This window comes from Anopheles bellator, chromosome 2 (assembly GCF_943735745.2).
Source record: "Anopheles bellator chromosome 2, idAnoBellAS_SP24_06.2, whole genome shotgun sequence".
Classification (NCBI taxonomy): Eukaryota; Metazoa; Arthropoda; class Insecta; order Diptera; family Culicidae; genus Anopheles; species Anopheles bellator.
In genome coordinates, this window is record NC_071286.1 from 44873352 (window position 1) to 44893249 (window position 19898).

Below are 19898 nucleotides of genomic sequence, written 5' to 3' on the forward strand. Positions count from 1 at the left end.
TGTTTGTGATAGGCTTGTCATTATGCTTTGCTCATTTTTTTTAATATTAAGCACTCACTAAGAATGTTTGCTCCCGTTGATAGACCAGTCGGTAGCGCTCGTCGCTGTCACTAACGCAGCCTGTAAAACACACCTGTTACAGAAAACAACGGAGAGTAATGTTGTTCCACTCAAGTTGATTCATTACCAGTGTCTTTCACATTGAACCCATTGAATCCATACATCGGAGACAAACGATCTACAGTTGAGCCACAATGAGGGTTTTCTTTGAGTGTTTTACCAATGTGAAAACGATTATTTAATTACGAACTAGCGAACTAGTGCAAGCAGTTGGCAATAGTATCTGCTCTGAACCTGACGCAATCGTATCGCTTCAGTCTTTTTTTGTTTCGTTTCAATAACATGTTTCAATAACTATTTAGACAGTATTGTACATTCTTGTAAAATTGTGTACCTTCAATAAATCAAAAGCTACCAAAGGTCTCGTATAGTCCCATTGTTATCAGGTTCAAAACATGAAAATGGAAGTTGTAAACTGAGTGCTCCACCTGTCAATTTTGTCCTTCTTATGACTTGTTTTGACACCAGGTAAATGATCTCTTGTAAAAAAATAATAAATTTAGTTACCAACCGATCTTTGAAAGGATTAGACCATATCAACTTTTGTGCCTGAAAATGACGTTTTGCGAAGATTATTATTTTTCTGCTATTTGTTGAAGAACTCCTACAGAATCGCATCAAATGATTTTCAAAACTTGTTTTTGAAAGATCGCACAGCTTTGAGTGGTTTAAAAAATTAAAAAAATGGTGATTATGACAAGCAAAGAGCGTCGGAGGACTCCAAAATAAGCACTTTCTGATGTGACAGAAAGGTGTGATGCATCACAAGCTCCTGAAAACTGATAAAGCCGTTAATTCAGATCGCAACTGTCAACAAATGTTCAATTTGAGCCATGCATTGATCGAAAAACGACCAAAATGCCGTATTTTCTGGTCCTCCATGGAGGCGCCAGATGGGGCTCAATGGCCACTGAACCTGGCGCCTCCATGACCTACAAAGAACAACTTGTTTAGGATACAATCAAATCACTTGGATGGGAGCTGCTACACCTACCCACCCACCCTCCCCACCAGACATCGCTTTTTCCCATTAGCATTCATTTTCATCGATGGGACACGTATTGGCTGAGCAGTCTTTCGTTTTTTTACGCGGAAGTCGAAATTGGATGACTAATTGGTTTGCTGCAAAAGACGAAAAATTCTTTCGTCTGGGAATCCATGATTCAGCAGAGAGATAGGAGAAATATATGGCTAGCGATGGCACATACTTTAAATATAATAGAATTTTCCGTTTCAATATAATAAACATTTGATCTCTTTGAAAAAATGTCCATTGTCAAGTTTTAGACCTGATTACTTGTGTACCTTTCCGGTGCTTCGCTTTAGCTTAAATAATGTCAAAAAATCAAACTTAACAAATTAACCCGAAGAAATATTAAAATTTGCGGTCTCATCATGGAAAATCTCCAAAGACGGTTATGCTAATCAGTATTTTGACGTATAATTTGACAACAGATATTGGCGACAGTGTTGCCCACTTAGAAATTGAAAGATCTGTCGCTATCGGAATCGCAGTCACAAGCTTGAAATCAAACTTCTCGTTCCTTATCGACCACAGTGTTAGATTTCACACGCCGAGGGCAGAAGTTATTATCTCGACGGTGTTCATATTGGCATTCCGATCCGTTTGGCATCGGCACCGGCGTTACTAAATATGGTCCGTTTGCTAGCTGTCAACCGGGTGGTGCATGACCGGGCATTTTCCAAGATACCGGTGATCCAGCCCAGCGTTACTGCAGTCCTGCTTTATCGGAAGCAATCGGGGGTTTTCATCGGAGCTGTCCGCATCGGACGGCGCACAGTGGCGACCCAACAGTGGGCGTGGGAACGTGTAGGAATTTCAATAAAACAATTTCCAACGGGGCATCGTTGGGCCGCGGAGGCCTCGCGATGGCGTGACGATGTGTTCTCTGCGCCGACGGCGGCGTTAAGACGCAAGAATCGAAATTTACAAACCCTTACACGTGACCTTCGGTGGCCCCGGAGCGGACCGTAGGAATGCGAATGCCCGGTCCGGAAGAAAACGCCCTTATGCCACAAGAGTGGCCACTACGACGGCCAGCGGTCTTGCAGTTGACCCAAGCGCAAGCCGAGCGAGACCAGTGATGCTGGGCCTCCCTGAGTGTGGGTGAGCCTGTGGCTGGGCAGAACTGGCAGAAATGTTTATGTAAATTATTCATGGCACAATAAAGATTCCTCTGGCCGGGCTCGGGCGAAACGAGTGCTGACTTGGACCGCCCAGCACAGCACAGCACAATGTCAGCCACTTATGCGTACTGCCTCCTATTACACGCCTCGACGCGTGACGGGTGACAGTGTGGAAACGCCCACCCACCCACCCACCGACCCACGGACCGGCTGATGGAAAGGCGCCAAAGAAGGCTCCCGAAGAACGATGCCGCCATAGTATGGGGGGCACACCGAAGATAAGATGGCATGCCGGCGCACTACATAATCTTTTCGGTCCCTTTGTTAACGCCAATTGAGAGAACGGGGTGGACAAGAAAAGGAAAGGGAGGGTTTTGGGAGAGGGTCATAAAAATGCCAAGAACTTCCTATCTCAAGTGGGGTGGCCGCGTCGGCCCCAGCGCGAGGCCAAAAATGTCAAAAATCAGCCGACCGACCGTACATGCCTTACTTTGTTTTATGCTCGTTGCGTTGCCCAACGGTGTCCACGTCTGGATCGATTCCTGGAAGGGCCTGGTGGCAAAGGGTTACCATTGCCGTGGGCGTCCCTGCTGCATTAACTGTCGGCCGAAGAACCCGGCCCGTTATCGGACGGTCGCCACGTGGGTCCGATTTTAAAAAGGCGCGTGAAATGTTTGTGGAAATTCCAAGACCTTACCGGGGCCTGATGGCCTGATGGTGCGCTGGTGGTTGGGAAATTGGAAAATCCAACCCCCGGCCGGGCGAGGTCGGCGAATTGGGCGCGGCGTTAAAGAAACAGAACGAATCTCGAATGATTGGTCACCGGGGAACGATCGAGGGAAGTGGGAACTGTAGCGAAAAGAAAACTGGCAGACAGTGACTTGCAATGGGTCTGGTGGCCTGGATAGGGTGTTCCATCTAGTGTTTGGCATCCGACATTGGTGCGCAAACCATCGACTGTAGCTGTCGCTGTATGGCACGTGGCATCGTCCTGTTGAAACCAAATGTCGACCAAGTTCTCAGCTTCAATTTCGCAGAAGAACCAATCAGAACCAACATTTCTCGGTAGCGTACGTCATAGACGGTTACGACGGGGAAATAGGCCTGGCCAAAATCTACACCAGTCACTCTTAGTGGGTGCATTGGCTTCTCTTGCACGACGTGTGGGTTTTCCAAGCACTCCGATCACTGAAATGGAAATCAGCTTAAACGAAGTGAGATTTTCAAATTTCGTAGCATTGCAAAATTTTTTTTACTAAATAACAGTTATCGGTAGTGTGAAATCACTTGATGGATCACCCTATACATTATCAACTACGGCAGTCTGGAGCCTGAATGACAAAGTTTCCAGTGCGAACAGCTCTGGGGCGGTACTTCTCCGCCGAATGTCCGTCCCACGTTCGCCATCCATCGCACGTCGTCCACCATTGGTCGTCCCTGCACGAATCCATCATTTGCGCGCGAGCGTGATTAATCCCAGGATAATTGCGAAATTATCATTTCGTGTCCATCTGCGGCGCGGACTTCAAAAACGCACTCAGCCACTCTTACCCATCCTTTCTCTACCCTTCTTCCGACAGGTACAACACCAAGCTGGCCCTGTTGGCGCTCCCGAGTGTCATCTTCGAGCCGCGGTTCCGCGGCTCCGTCCGGAACCTGGTGTATTCCGATCAGCCGGGCGTTTCACCGCGGCGGCAGGAGATGCGTCAACCGCGGGACATCAAGGTAAGGATCACCGAAACCTGCAACATAACCGGGGTTCTCCCCGATTCCGGCGATTGGTTTGTGTAAAGAGTGAAAAGTGATCCCGCCGAGCGATTTCTTCCAAGGCACCGCACGACAGCGCTGTCGCGCACTCTCGTTTCAAGGTCATTTAGGGGACGTCGTGGACGAACGAGCTACGCGAGGATGTAGTGTCCCCCTGGCAACGAGTTCGCCCTCCCCCCACATTTTATCGCCAATAAATCAACGAGGGAACGTGAACTTTTTGGGATCCGCTGCAGTCGCGACCAGTGCCGTTTTGGGGTCCGAGACCGAGAGCGAAAGCGGTGCAAAATTGATGTTGAGGTCTTTTGGTTGAGTTGGTGAAAAAACTGACGAAGCTTTTGCTCAACTTCAAACTAATGAAATGAAATGTTTTCAAGTCATGCCTTGGCCGCTATAGAATCAAGCTTGACCATACAGTTTCCCACAAGTCGTATCTTCTACAAAGTGCTGACAGGTTGGCCTCAAAAAGGCCCAATTCTTCGCTCAGTTACATAGTATTTTTACAGTGTAACTAAAGTTCCAAATTGTGTTTCAAATGTAGAATTTTCGCGTCAACCTAGTCAACAGTAACGCAGGAGCTCCATCCAGCGAAGTAATCTCAGCAGAGCGATGGCCGGCGGGAGGTCTGCGATATCGAATCACCGACGTGATCATAAACCGCTTAAGACCGCCGCCGGCGGGCACCAAAGTCGCCAGGATGGTCCCAGGTTGGACAGGGTGGGCTAATTTCGTTTCAATGGCGGTACAATCGCCATCCGGCCGGCCTGTGGCTCACCGTTTCGTTTGATTGATAGAAATATAAAATGAAAACACCGCGAGGTTGCCCTCGTGGGTCTCCGAACGCCACGGCGAAGCGGTACGACGGGAGCGGTAAAAAAGCACGGTGGCTGGCACAAGGATTTCGGGGAATGGCTTGGAGTGTCACACAAGAAACACATACAACGGCCCCACAGACAGTGTTTGTTGTTTCGGTGGGCCACGTGTCGGTCCAACTTTTGTTGGCGAGTTTGTCTTCGCTGGCGTTACGCCGGCGCGTTGCAACCGAGCTCGTTTATCGTTGGCGTTACGCGTTGAAGCCACTGCGCACCTTTAAGGATGGCCTTTATGTCGGGACACGGGACTAAAAGATGGAAAGTTTGGGCATTGGCCCGGCCCGCGCATTTGGAATGGGAGAGAGCATTCCACCGTGAGCATGAAACAATCTTTCGCTGTGTGTGCGGAATGCGATCCCACGCAAAAGTATTACGACATTACGATTGGCAGTGCGTAGGCTGGCGGTGGGCGCAACGTGGCCGACCGTGGAGCACCCAGTCAGGGTGTATCGCTGGGCTCTGGGAAGTTGTTCGGTTCGGTTCGGATGATCGGAAGTTTTATTTCATGCCTTTGTTTGGAACGCTGGATTTGAATACGATTAAAAGCGGCGGGAATGGCATGGATTAACAAGGGAATGGTGGCCCGACAGTGTGCGAGCATTTAATTTGATTTTCATGATTGATTGACGAAAGGAAATCATTTCGCAAATTGCTGCATTCCACTTGGATGCTTGAATGTTAATTTTTTTCTTATTAACGGTTACATCGTTTTTTCAGCTGCGTGCTTTAATCTGAATGCAATCCCAATGCGCTTAACAACAATTGGCATGTTTTTGAAGCTTATAACTGTAGCTTATAACAAATGTAGGAAACGAAGAGATGGAACAATTCGATTTGAACGAATATTAGTTCGAAAAACTGTAATGTCAAAGGCAATGCGTAGAATGGAAATAAACTTTTAATGTAGGTTAATTTTGTATACTTCGATTTTTTCGGGATCGGATTTTTGGATTTTGGATATTTGCGCCAACCAAGCTAACATTGCAAATGACAACCACAAAGAACTAGGAATTCCAATTGTGAAAAACTTTTACAATTTCTTTGTAAAAAATATACTAATTTAAGGTTGATTGCTAATAATTGTGAAACCAGATTTTTTTTTCAAAGAAAAACACAAAAGGGACAATTTATAGGGACCATGAAAAAGAATTGTTCCTCTTTAGCACAGCATTTTAGAAGCACATCCTTGTCATTTTGCCACATTTTCTTAACAAATGAGGCACTGCTCAGCAAGAGTGTGTCCTAGCGATGTTAAAAGATGTAAATGTAGCGATGTAAATGCTTCAATTCTTTCCCTGACCGGCTCTCCATCATGTGAAGGGCCACCGTGGCCATTTCCACGGTGTGTTGCCTTTTGTAGTGTTGTTGCCGTTTTTTCATCCAAAACTTCCTGTAGATACGTCAGCTGATGTTGGTAGCGTTGCACATCGACCAGATTTGAGTAGCTCAAAATGAATCTAACACTTCCTGTCCCACCTAACACAGAGCATTGTTGTCCGTACATAGCGATTTGGCCGTGACGCTGATGGTGATGGTTGTCGTGGACCTACCCAAGCTCTAGATCTTAGGGTTCTTTTTGTTGTCTTTCGATCCGGTTATGCGGAACCCATTTTCCAATCTTCTGGATCTTCCCATGGCTTTCAAGCGTAAAGGGAAAGGCTTCTGCAGTAACATCTCACTGATCCGCGTGTTGTTGCTGCGTTTGGCTGTCATTTTGGTCTAGAAGGTCTAGTGCAGTATCCTCGAACGTTTTCGAAGGTCTTCTACGTTCTTTTTTCAATCTTTCAACCACTCAAAGCACTGTGATCTCAAAAAGGCATGATCACCGTAAGCTTTGACAAGCATTTGATGCAATTCTGCAGTGTTCATACCTCCTCAAACGTAAACGGTTATAGACTATAACTTGTTTTGTTGAGGGTTAAATTGGCAGCTAGAGTCATTGGTTTGTGAAATCCGGTAATTACACATCATTGACTTTACTCGATGTGTTCACTTTTCAAGGCTTACAACAAAAACCCACCTTAATTCAGGCAAAGTTACAGTATAGCCAACCACAAATGAAATAAAATGAGATATTGGTTTACAATTAGATTTGCACAGAAAAAATCGTTCACAGCTTCCATTGTTGGTTGGTGGCCATTTCGACTCTTTCTGTACTATTGAAGTAAAAACCCGGACGGATAGCGAGCACAGTTCCAGCTGCGCGCCAATACATTCAATCTCGCAAAGTTTGTGAAATCTTCTCGGAACCGATTAATTTTCGCCATAACCGAGCAACGAGTGAGCGAAAGGGATAGCCAACCGTGCCGACAATCGGTGGCATTTTTCAGACATCCCCTCCCGCCGGGTTGACCCTTTGGTGGCATTTCTTTTTTTGTCGTTTCCCTGCCCCATCTTGGTACCGTGTGCGGCCCAAGACGCCGCTTGGCGTTATCGACCGTTGTCGTCGCACTGCCTTTTCCGGGGATTTTCATTTTCCATCCTGCGAAAAGCTAACCAAATAACCACCACAGCCGTTGGCAGAGGGCGTATGCGTGTATGTGTGTCGGCGGGGAGGGTTAGATGCGAGAAATAAAACTCCTTTTTATTACAAACATTGCTCCATGCTTTGCCCCGTTCGTCGGCGTCGGCGCCACCAAAGCGCATAAATTGTGACCCACCGAAAGTCGTCGAGTTTTCATTTTTTTTTCTCTTATATTTTCACCACGCCAACTAGGGTCCTTCGGTGTCGCATTTGTGACCCGTGGCCCCGATTCACTGTCACAGTATACCTCGCCTAAGCTGAAGCAGAGCGTAGCTCAAGGAACATCCCTTGTGGTTCATTCGAAACCATTTTAACCATGTCCACTGATTGACTCTCCTATTGTGTCACTTTCATCCACAGTGCGGCGATTCACCGTGCGACTTGACGGCGATGCCACGCGAAAAGGTAACTCGGGTAAGTAGTACGCGTTGTTGCAGGTCGAATTAGTGCATTAATGTCATCCACCACGGTTTTTGCCCTTAAACCGTGACTGTGATGTACCCGAAATGTTTGACAGTTTTGTGTTCAGCTTTCGTGATGATTCATAATTGAAAACGTTAAGTCTGCGACTGCTCCAGTATCCACATTTTATATATTTTTTAATGGCTCAACACACATACACCCTCAACCTACGGTAAGATAAAAGAACGCAAAAGCAAATACGTGCTGCGGCAGTCAGAAAAAGTGAAACAGCAATTTAATTTTGTTTTTTCGGAAAGTGAAAACCGGAATCCCGAGCGCGCGGAATCCACGTTGGCAAAAATTTTCCGATTCCACTGAACCGTGGGTCCGTGGGTTAGAATTTCCATTTTCTCGAACAGCATCCAGACAAGTTCCATTCTCCGTCCGATTGTCTTTCTCCCGCGCTGGCGACAGCAGCAGTAGCAGCAGCAGCAGCAGCAGCAGCAGCAGCAGCAGTGTGTATGCTAATCGGAATCAGTTATAATGCTGACGCCATTTTTTGGCCTGTGCTCCGAAGGCACACTCAGTTATGCGGCGTTGGGTTGCTGCGCCCTAGCAGTGCTGCTGAAAATTGCGCCTCCAGGATCGTTATGCTCGGCGCTGTTTTATTGACCCAAAACAGAAAGGTGCCTTACTCGTTGGAGTAGTGGCCGTAGTAGTAGTCGTAGTAGTAGTAGTATCGTTGGTTGAGGCCGATGCGGGGTCGAGCACCCCTGTCTCGGTTTGGCAATCAAATCCGATCGATTGGACCGGTTTTCGCGGCTGGGAATGTTGGAAGCCTGCCTGGTCAATGGGATCTCCCCGGTTGGATCCTTGGTTGGCCTGCCGAAACGGTGCTAAACGGTGTCCAATAAATCCTACCGCGGCCGGGGCTCGGTGAACTGATTCCATTTGAAGTGGATTTCTTTCATCACATCCCCAACACCCGATAATATCGGCAATCAATTCGGCGCTCTGCACTCCAGCACTTCCACTTCCACCGATTGATTCTTACATCTTCATCGTTGGAGTAACCAAATCGCTGCAACGCCCCTGCTACGCATCCTGTTTCCCGTTTATCTCTCGTTCGCTCACTCTCTCTTTCTCTCGTGCCCTCCGAAGGATAATCCTTGTGGCACACAGCCCCTGGGAAGGAGCACCGGTATCGCTGATGAAGTCCCACTTCTCATGCCGCGTATTTTGCGATGTTCAATCCTTAGACACAAACACGTGCCTCTCACACACCCGGTCAATACATTTTTTATTCACGGCATTGTTTCGCATATTTACGTCGTTGCACTCGTTCTTTACAAAAATAACAGCACGCTGAGCGCGTTGGCGAGTCGAGTGCGACCCAAGAACATCCCTCGGCCGGAACCCAAAATCCCTGAACCAATCGATCGATAGCCAATAAATCTTGCCGCAACCGGCAAAATTTTTTTTTGGCTTTGCCTCCCCCGGCCAACATTATCCTTTTACGGGTACGCCAACGCGCCAAAGAGGAATGATCGTACGCCTCGGGTAAAATGTGGAGCAAATAAAAACGGCCCCAGCCAGGTGCGGACTGATTATGCCTGCCGTTCGGCGGAACACCCGGCTTCGAAATGCGCAAGAATTATGCCGCCCCTTATCTTCGTCTTCTTCGTGACTCTGACGCTTTCGCAGCTGGGCTGGGCGAGTGAACTGTAGCAAATTAATCGTTATCGAACCGAGAAAACGTTTGACCCTGCGTTGAGCATTGAGGTGAGGAATTGTGAGCCTGCGGCCTACAATGCCTACGTTGGGCAGCCGCACGAGAGACGCGCTATTTTCATCACTAATTTTCCGGCGGACCGCTAGCGCTGATTGGATATTGTTGTGTGGCAAAATTGTGGCAAATACAACAGGAAAGCATATGTCGCTTTTGCGAGTGGCTCAACCGTCGCCGCTAACCCGTCGAGCCTAGATGTTGTCATCTAGCGTGTTACCATGTTAGCTTCCATCGAGTTGTTGTTTTTTTTATATTAAACTTTATATTAAATTAAACTTGCATCTATTGATTAGTGATTCTTCTTAAGTTGTTAATTTCGAACGGTAGTCTTTGCGCGCCAGCAAGGTTTAGAACAAGATTTGTTGGTGTTTTCCAGTGTAAATTAAGGATCATTTTGAGAATATTGTTCAGTCTGATTTGTATTGACTGGAAGTTAGTTTTGGAGCATTGCGACCACAGAGAATCCGAGTTGTTGCCTAATTTTAGGTGCTTGAAAAAAATTTGAGTATCCAATTTTTACTAAACGTAGTCTTTTAACTATGTCCAGCATGGCTAAATTCCTATTCCAGTGCCGCTACCTTCAAAAGCTCAAATTGACATTAAATCTGCATTGTTTCATGCGAAGAATGTGAAAAAAATGATTCAAACTACTACAGAACCTGCAGGTCTTGGGCCAATTTTAAACAACCAATTACATCGTCATACCAGTCAACCAGTGCAGCTTGCTCAGAAGGAAGCTCCGAAAGCATCCGACATGCAAAATGGAGTCACTATCTGCCGGCCCCTAAACACGTTGGTTTATTTTCGGAAAACACCGACGTAACATGTGCTTTGTGCTGAAACGTTACCTAGTTCCTGCACTTTTGGCACATGTCGGGCAGGATGTAATCATCGGTTTTCGTCATCCGACGACCTAGACGTGGAACGTCAAGGTAAGTTCGAGATCTTCATTATGCGGCTAGTGCGCTCAACGGCCAGAATGCCGTGCCAAACGTATTTAACCAAACTACCCTTCACACAGCACAGCTTTGCAGCGGCGACCTTCGTTGGGCAAAGTAGGGTGTAAGTAAATCGATTTTCAGCCTCTGCCCTGCTGGGCGCACATTGTTGCTTTCCCTTGCAACTTCTGGGTGACATTGTTTGGGGTTCGTTTCAATTGTTCGAACCGGCCGGTCTGTTTTATAATGGCCATGTTTATGTGAACACGTGCTACCCTGCTACCCGGTCCGACTTCTGGGGCTGCTTTTCTCAAATTTCCCATAACGAGCTTCCGGCGGCGCACGAAAAGCAAGCAAGCAAATAAATTGTCCATCATTAGCGGCGAGCGGCACGTTCATAACCGTAATGGTAAATATGAAATGATCGTCCCTTGCTGGTTTTGATAACGTTTTGCTGCTCCCAAACTGAGGGCTGTTGCGTAAAGGACTCAACTTAATCAAATTATAGAATCATTTCTGTAACTTACATACGTTCGCTAACCTTCACCATATTGTTGTTTCCACGCTTAACCCACCGCGCTGGTTGGCTAAATTGTGGCAAAAGAAACGGAAAATAATCATGATTCCTTACATATTGTAGCTGCTGTCGTACGCCGCACTGAAAGGGCTAAGGAAAGACGAAATTCGAATCGGTAAAGTTCTGAACAGTGAAACGGCTTGTGCTGTATATGCTTCGGCAGCAGTTCGACGAGTCCGCAACACCGCTGGGGAAGATTAACCTTAGATCCTGGCCACTTTCTTACGTAAGCTCATTTCACAACACGAAACTCGTGCTCAGGTCCCGAGGTCAGTCTCGATGGTAGTCAGCGATATGCGGGCCACTTGATGGCCGGACAAAGTAGAGTTGCCTCAGCAGAATGCAGGTACTTTCGGCACGAGCTGTAATTTGTTTATCCGGCACTGGGGAACAATATATCCTGGAGAGGTTCCGTAGCCCGGTGCCATTAGTGTGGTCTCCGCACACGGCGACAGTTTGGGTTCGTTCGTAGTGCAACTGTGCCTCGATTGACGCACATCAACCAGAGAGCTGTAAGCTGCTACGAAGGACCGGCATTCAAATCAATCAAATCCTACGGCTATGGTTTGGATGATATTCTTACTGGAGAAGTAGAACATAATGGATCACTTTTTTTACTCAATTTAGCGTATATTTTTCTCCAATTGTTAAACATTGGTACATTGTCACGTTACAGTAACCTGTCCCACGTTTATCGAACTCTTTTTGAGTAAAGCCAAATATGCGGTTACGGTAGCTTTTTATCCCTTCACCATTTTTTTTTTTTCAAAATCCAATGTATAAATTTTAGTGGTGTAGAACTGTGATCCATTCCAAATGGTTCTTAAAACCGACGCTATGCCTTCCAACGTTGCTTTCGATTCATTCTCATTTCTCGATGATCCGGCGTTGCAGAGGATCGGACTTTCCGGGAATGTATCCGATCGGCTTTTCTTTTCACTTCCCGCTGCTCCTCCGTTTCAGCCTGATTGTTCAGCTCAATCGTCTCGAGCCTGATTCGGTTTCGCTGTATCCGCTGACAACAAAATAACTTGCATTTTTGAATAACGCAAAGAGCGTGATTTATGTTAATTATTGTTGAATGGAGTTGATGATCTGAACAGACGTTGCTCTGTGCATAATGTAGCAGAGTACAGAACTGACTGTTGACAATCCGTACACGGAAAGTACAAAGTAGAATCGCTAGGAAAATGGACCAAAATAGAAGAAAGTCTCGCTCAGTGTTCATTGTAGAGTTGTTCGAAGAATAAACTTCCCTTTTAGTACAATGTTTAGAGCAGTTCCATGTTCGAGATCGAACAGTAAATCCGAGCGAACATTCTGATAAGCGATGCTAATACGATTACGTAACCAGTTTTGACAAGTTTATCGTCATACATCGGGAAAGTTTTCCGCATGATGAAAATGTATTGCTAAATAACAAAAAAGAAGGGCTTTGGTACCTAGAAGGTTTCCTCACCGAAAATAGATATAGCATTATCCGGAGAGACGCACGGCAATGGTGAGTGTTTCGCTTGGCCGGCAAAAAAAAACACATGAAACACAACATAACTTTGACATCCCCGATGCTGCTACTCCGCCAGAAGCCGAACCGAAGCCCGGAACGGAAAAATTGGCCAGCGAAAAGAAATAAAACGATATCAAAAAATCGAACACAAAATTCACGTCGCCCCGCGTGCGCCACGGCACGTATTTGCAAGTTTTTCCGGAAAGTTTTATGCGGTTTTGCACATCATCCGGAAGAGTGCATCGCCGTTTCCGGTCCCGGCGCCTGGCCCCCGGTCTCCGCGCGTTGCTCCGCAATGCGAAGATCCCGAGATTGCGCGTTGCTGCCTCCGGTTCGCGTGGGAATGATACAAAAATGTGCATCGCATTGTGCCCATTTTTTCCCTGTCCCCATGTCCTTTGGCTCGTCGCTAGTGGAGTGGCTCGTTGGGACACCAGTCATCGGCTTCAAAGTGGTGTGTGGGAATTTCTCCAAGCTCCTCTTCAAACATTACGTGGGTAGCACCTGGCACGGGTAGTCCATCCTGCGAAAACACTTGAACCTTGATGCGATTTGAAACGCGGACATTTAAACAGATGCTGCTGCGAATCCGACTCTATTTTGCGACAGTCGAAACGGGTATTCAATGTTTTTTGTTGGGTTTGTTTTTTTTTATCTGGTTCCCACCAAATGCTGGCAATGATCAATAATTCTTGTCGGCGAAGATTGCACCACTTGCACAGACACTCTGTGGCGGCGGCCGGTGGCCTGCAGCAATAGATGCAATATTCCCCGGGCCGGGAATGGAAAGTGTGCCAACCGTGAAATATGGTGTCCCGCACTTTCCCGGCCGCTCCGGGCCCTTGACATAATTTGAAACACGAACAAGTCAATTTCCATTCTCGAACACCCGCTCAACGAGACCAAGAACCGACGGAAGCCTTTCGCTCCGAGCGCGGTCTGTCTGCCTGGTAGGCCCATGAATAACTCACGACTAATTTATGGCACCGGTCATCAATTATCGCGCCCCTGGGCCCTGGCGAGGCCTAGTGTGAGCTAACGGGCGTGTTTTGTGGCTCTCGTGGAATTGAGATACATTTTTTGGGGCCGTTTTCTCCCCTTCGTGTTTTTGGCACTGTCGCCGGCAATGTCAAACTGTCTGGCCCAAATATGGCCCTCTGCTCATCTGCTTCGCGGTAGAGATTAGCGGGCGGGCGGATGGCTTTTAATTTGGTCTGTATCCGAGGCCGACAAGATGTTACAATTCTTCGCTTCGCTCGCCTGAACTCCTCTTCCTTTTGTTTCGAAAAGTTGCTTCCATTGCCGCATTAATATCGGAGCGAAATCGCGCGGAACGCATTACTAATTGCAATCGTGTCGGAAGTTGTGCGGAACTTTACGGCTTTTCGGGCACATTGGCAAAGAAAATATGGCCGGGGCGTCCAGTTTTAGTTAGGCTCCCGAGAGAACAATGAAAAGTGGAAAGCGATTTGGTTGCATAACTTCAGGCGCTTGGGAGAATTCTTCAAATGGTGCGTTGGACCATTGGGCAATGCTAGTTCCATGTGGTGCACCAAAAGGTATCCATCGCGTGGTGTGTCTTGTCTCTTGTGTTACTATGCATTACACACGGCACTAGCACCAGTTGTAAACATTTAGTGTAGGGCCCATAATGCCATTTACGCACCATGGGCGAGATATTCGGGTGTTTCGGGCGCATCTCAAGTCAGCGAGCGAATAACAAATGGTTTTGTGGATCACGGCGTACGGTGGGTGGGATCAGAGTGCCCTTGGGTGCCCGGTGCCTTTATGTTCATTTGCCCACTCACCGGAAGATTGGAAGAAAACATCCTGCGGTAGGCAGCCGACGAGGCGTAGGTCGCGTATGTGTTGTTGATCTGGGCCGTCGGAACCGAACCGCACGCACACCATCGCAACCGAGACCGGAGTTTACTTAGCCAGCCACTCGGTGGGCCACTGGTAACGCTCGGGGCGCAAGTCGAGAAATTGGATCATATTACAACTCGCCTAGTCTAAGTCGCAGTCCCAGCTTCGCTCCTCCTGCCGGGCCGGGTATCGATATCGTGTGTTCCGTGTTCTGTCTACACGTTAAACCGTTTTACCGCCACACACAGGACGACTATCGATTGGTGCTAGGCATTATTATGTTTCAGCGAACCTTGCCCCGGGCCGCTTTCCGGTGGCTGTTGCTGCCGTGACCGTCTCCGACACACAGGATTCCGAAGAAGTTCCGTTTTTGGCCCCCCGCACAAACGGATGAGCATCCTTTGCGCGCCGCGTGCAAGTATCGCATGTCGATAGATCGAACATTAGGGAGGGTCGTTAGGGGAAACCGATACAAATGGCAACCGGGGATGATTATCCTTTCGTTGATTTAAGCTTTTTACGTGCTCACCGGGACCCCGGACCCGGAGGGGGCGCGCGCGATAATGGAGCTTGGGGTTGGACCAACTTTGATGCGAACTTCTTCCGTCCTAGAGTCGGAAGAATGCTTCCCGAAAGTCACCGTCACAGAAATTCGCCCTATCATCTTGTCCTCTACCCATAATGATATCAGCTCCGCAGGTGGAGCGCCCGATTCTAGTCTAATTATTCACTGTGACTGTGTGCAACGCATTTTTATGCCTGCGGTTTTATGGGCGACCTCCGGGCAATTAGGTGCTTCTTTTTGGGCAGTTTCTGCGGCCATTAAATTATGAACCCACCATGCTGCCTTGAAGCCTTACCAGAAAAAAAATTGTGAAAGTGTACCAAACATGACTTAATTTTCGGCAATCTCATCTCGACGACGACGTCTTTGCGAAACTCCATTAAAAGTTCATTCCGTGGACTTTCTTTCCGGAAATTTCGCGTTTCCATGGTGCGCTTCGTTACGGCTCGCGGCTCTCAGGATTCACCGTCGATGACAACCCAATCACTGAACCACACTGAAGTTAGTGGCGATGACTCCCACAATGGTTATCGATTTCCTCGCCAGAGGGCTTCAAATGAACTAGCGAACTCTATTCGAAGATGGCACATGTTTGGGACCACGGTGACCAGACTTCGCGCCGACGTCCAACAAGCGCCCCAACGCTCGGCTTCCTAATGATATCGGCGTACTCGGCGGAGAAAAAAGGCACATCATTCATGGCGATAAAATTGGGCTTCCTCTGTGGTTTCTTTTTATTATCCTGCGCCTTGCGGTCCGCTGACCGCAGGAACCTGGAACGCGACGAAGCCCTGGCGACCGGCAAGGTTTTCAGCATTTCCGTATCGCATTTGCGGTTCGACATAACTCTGGTGGGCCCGGGTGGTGAGCGCTGTTGCTGATGGGCGGGCACCATCTTCGGTCGTAGGTTGCAGCCCATTATTGTCCTGTCGGCGCACACTCTGGTGGCAAATTATGAAATTATGTCATTTCATGTGTATGTCGCCTCCGCCTCGCTCCGCCGTTATCTGTTCGGTCCCCCGTGAAATCTTCCGTTTCGTCTTCCGATCCGTCAGACCGATGGCCACGCTAGCCGACAAGGATAACGACGCAGGACCCACAGTACCCGACAGCCCGGTGATGTGTCCCGGCCCGGCTCGACCATGCCAAAAACGCGTTCAAGCGACTGACAGGACTTTAAAGCGATTGATGCTGATAGAGTCGCTTCCACTAGAGCCGCTGTTTCCCCTTGGACGTGTTCTTTCTAAGCTCGAGTGAACCGCAGCGCATCGGTGGTATGATTTTGTCCGGAGATTTTATGAGCTACCCGACGATCGCTTCCCTCGTAGTCTCCTCGGCCCTTGGGAGGCGGTGATTACCGACGGAGCCCACCAAGTCTGTGTCGGTCCTCTACCGCTCGCCCTTGGTGGGCGATTTGCTGACTAATGTCCTTCCCTTGGCTTTGGTAGCAAACTTCGCATCCCACGGACCGGCTCAATATCCGCCAAACGCTTCCGCCGTCCGGAGCTGACACCGACTTCTGATTACAAAGAAAGTGTCTGCAATGACACCCGGAAGAGGACATTTTACTCCTAATAAACATCCGGCCACCCAGCCTGTGTTCGCGTCCTGATGGCAGGCTGACGACCGCCGGAACGTTGGTGAAAGTTTATTGCAACACGTCGCGCGTGTTGCGTGTTGAAATTACGGAGTGTTGTAATGATTGAAAATTTCCTACAGTTTTATCGTTACTGCTAGTGGCGCTCAAACGTGCGGTGTTTGAGAATATGACTTACCGGGCTGTCCTTAAGTTTGCGCCCATTCGACAGATGAGTGATGTAAATATTGCCTACATCTAGGCGTAATTTTCGCAAGAGGCAAGCTAATAGTATGTTGTTGCCCCGTTGCATTTGTCACATTTCCACTACAAACTGAAGTGGTGTCAATGGTCATGTCAAATCAAAGTAAATACTTTTTGTCATGTAAATGTACTTGGTTGTTCAATTACCTGATTTTCTAACCTATTTTTCTTAAATCACAGGAAAAATACAGGATATGGTATTGGTATTCGAATCCACTATGGATATCACTATGGATGAGACTTAGGTCTATCACCATGATCCTGAATCGAAACAAAAGGCTAAAGAGTGGTTTAAACCTGGTTCTACGCCTCCGGAACGAGTTTGTGTCCCGAAATCGGCCATAAAGGTGTTGGCATCAGTTTTTTGGGATGAGAATTTTCTTCGTGGATTACATGCAAACTGGTAAAACAATAAATTTTGAATATTATTGTAACCTTGTAGACCACCAGAATGGAAAAATTCGTAAAAAAAGGTTTGCAGAAAAACATTCATAACGAAAAAAAAAACTACACAGTCTAAAAACTACTCAATTTAAACGTTTCGGTAAACGTTTTCGGTTCCGACAACACAAACATACTGTCACCTTAGGCGCAATAACTTTGCCTCCAGTAGACCAAAAATTATTGGAAATTTTGACGGGAAGTCGGGAAAGGATGTACTTTTCAAACACATGTACTCACATCAAGGTGGCGTCACCAGAAATGTCCCTATTGAAAAAGAAAAGTGAGATTCTGAAAAAAGTGGCAGAATAAAAAAAATCATGCGTAAGAAACGTTTTTGATCTAATGATGAGGCCTTAACAGCGCTGTATTTTGCAGCCCTTCCAGATTCTCGCTCCAGAGTGGAATTCATTTATTGGAATCTCGTTGGAACAAGTGCATTGATGTTCAAGGAAACCATGCTGAATAATAAAGTGTAATAAAATTGTTATTTTCTTATCGAAGCGCAAAACTGCAAAACTGGAGTCATTGACAGGTTCGCGTCTCAGGTGTCTGGGAAATGGCTCCACACCCCCACTGCAGTCGCACTTGTCGCTCCAGCCAATGTAACACTAATTTATATGTTTGTTCTTTTTTTTCATTCTTTCCGGGTTTTTGCCACCGTTGGTTTCTCTTCTTCTTATGTTTGCCTTTCCAACACTGCGCACTGCTTCTGCACCTGCTGGTTTATGGTTTCGCACCCACCCACACCACACCAACATCATCACAACAACCACCACCTCCACACCACCGCCGTTAATCTGCGCACGCAAACGCACACAAACGCACGCACCAGCACGAACGCAACCCGGCAGTGCTGCCATCGCTGCCGCCACTGCCACGGCCACCGGCCAGCGACGCACAAATCAGCATCCGTCCGTCCCAGGTCCAGTCTGGCCGCCGCCAGGTCGGGAAGCGGAGCGCACAATATGGCGGCATCTATCCGCCCAACTACGACCTGGCACACCAGTGCCTTCGAACACTGCCGTCCGATAAGGTGACTAAGCAGCAGTAGAGGATCCATAACCGACAGTGGAAATTGAAACCCAACCCGCACCCCCACTTGCTCTGTATGTGTGTGTGTGTGTCTGTTTCTGCTGTTGGACACTGACCTTTCCCACTGACGGCCTCTGTTGCTATCGAACCCACCGGCCCTGTTACTCTGTGCTCCGATATCCTGTAGACCATGTCGTTATCGCTGTTCATGACGCTGCCCGTATCTTCTAATCGCCACTGTTTGATGTCCGATTTCCAGTTCATACTCCCCGATCGTCATCAAAACCGTAGTACTATGCCAGATACCCAGCACAAAGTCGTTCCATCTCTCCTATATTGTAAGCTATTCCGTACGTGTTCATAATATTGCTTACGTTGAGTGCATTGAGTAGACATTGTAAATACACATTTTTATAACTTGGTCTTCAGCTCGCACGAGGTGTTTGGGGCCCCAGTCTTGACAGGGCTTCATAACATCATTCACTGCCCCAAAACGATTCAATGGCAGCTTTACGGGGACGGTTTCGTTCCATCCTTTGAAAAAGGTGCCACCAAGGTCAAGGTAAAAGGCAGAATATAGCTCCATTCATGCCACCGAAACGAACCGAACGTAATGAGAAAATCTCGCGCGTTTGAAAGGAAAAAAGGCTGGAGCATCGGTACCGAACCCGAGAACCTGAACGTGAACCTTGCACAGACCGCTGCATACCCAGCTGCTGGTGGTTCTGGGACACGTCTAAAACGAGACCTGTTTACATTACGTCCATTTCTGTGCGAAGGTTCAACGAGAGCTTCCGAGAGCTCGTATAGGGCCGTCCGCGCCGGCTTTCAATTGGGCCACCGGCCTTTCATTAATTTCACCGTCTCTTGGCTGCGTTTTTAGAGCATCCCCACGAGTGCCATCCCTGGGAGCCCGGTCCGTGAACGTGAAGTGGTGTTAATGTCGTGAACACTCCGCTAGCTCCGGCAATGGCTCCTTCTAAGCCGTGATCGGATCGTCGAGTCGACTCGATGGCGGGACGCTAAAGAGGCTTCCAGTGTCCTGTCGTCGCGTGCATTGGGATGCCATTCGATGTGTTTGTGTCGATGGAATGGTTTGCGGTGCCAGTGAGCTGAGTTTCTGCAGCAGAAAGCAACCGCCCCATTAACGTACTTTCACGTAACGTACAACAATCAATTATCTGCAGTTATTGGTTGGGCCACCACATTCCACTGGTTCCCATCGGCCAATCATCCACTTCACCACCACGCTAGAGATCGCCACTTGACCCGCGTGTGTGTCAGAGTCCGTGCCACAAATTTCAAAACCCACCCCTCGACAAGGAGCCACTCTCTCTCTGTCACTCGAAGCCCAGACAAAGCTCGCTCGCCTGTCAACCGTGGAACAGTGATTGCTGGGAAAGCTAATTACACTACCAATGGACGGACCGAAAGGGATCGCGCTTTGTTTCGCGCTCAATTGGGTGGGGAAGTGGGGTAATTTGGCACACTACACAATAAATAGTGT

At 47.8% G+C, this 19898-nt stretch overlaps 1 protein-coding gene across 1 annotated transcript in view; it reads left to right on the plus strand.

Moving 5' to 3' along the window:
• Positions 1-19898, plus strand: part of LOC131207590 (neurexin-3) — a 102767-nt gene that overhangs the window by 14990 nt on the left and 67879 nt on the right. Inside the window, exons 3-5 of the mRNA XM_058200210.1 lie at positions 3849-3993; positions 7792-7845; positions 18192-18392. Coding sequence (XP_058056193.1) covers positions 3849-3993; positions 7792-7845; positions 18192-18392 — 400 coding nt within the window. The remainder of the gene's footprint in view (positions 1-3848; positions 3994-7791; positions 7846-18191; positions 18393-19898) is intronic.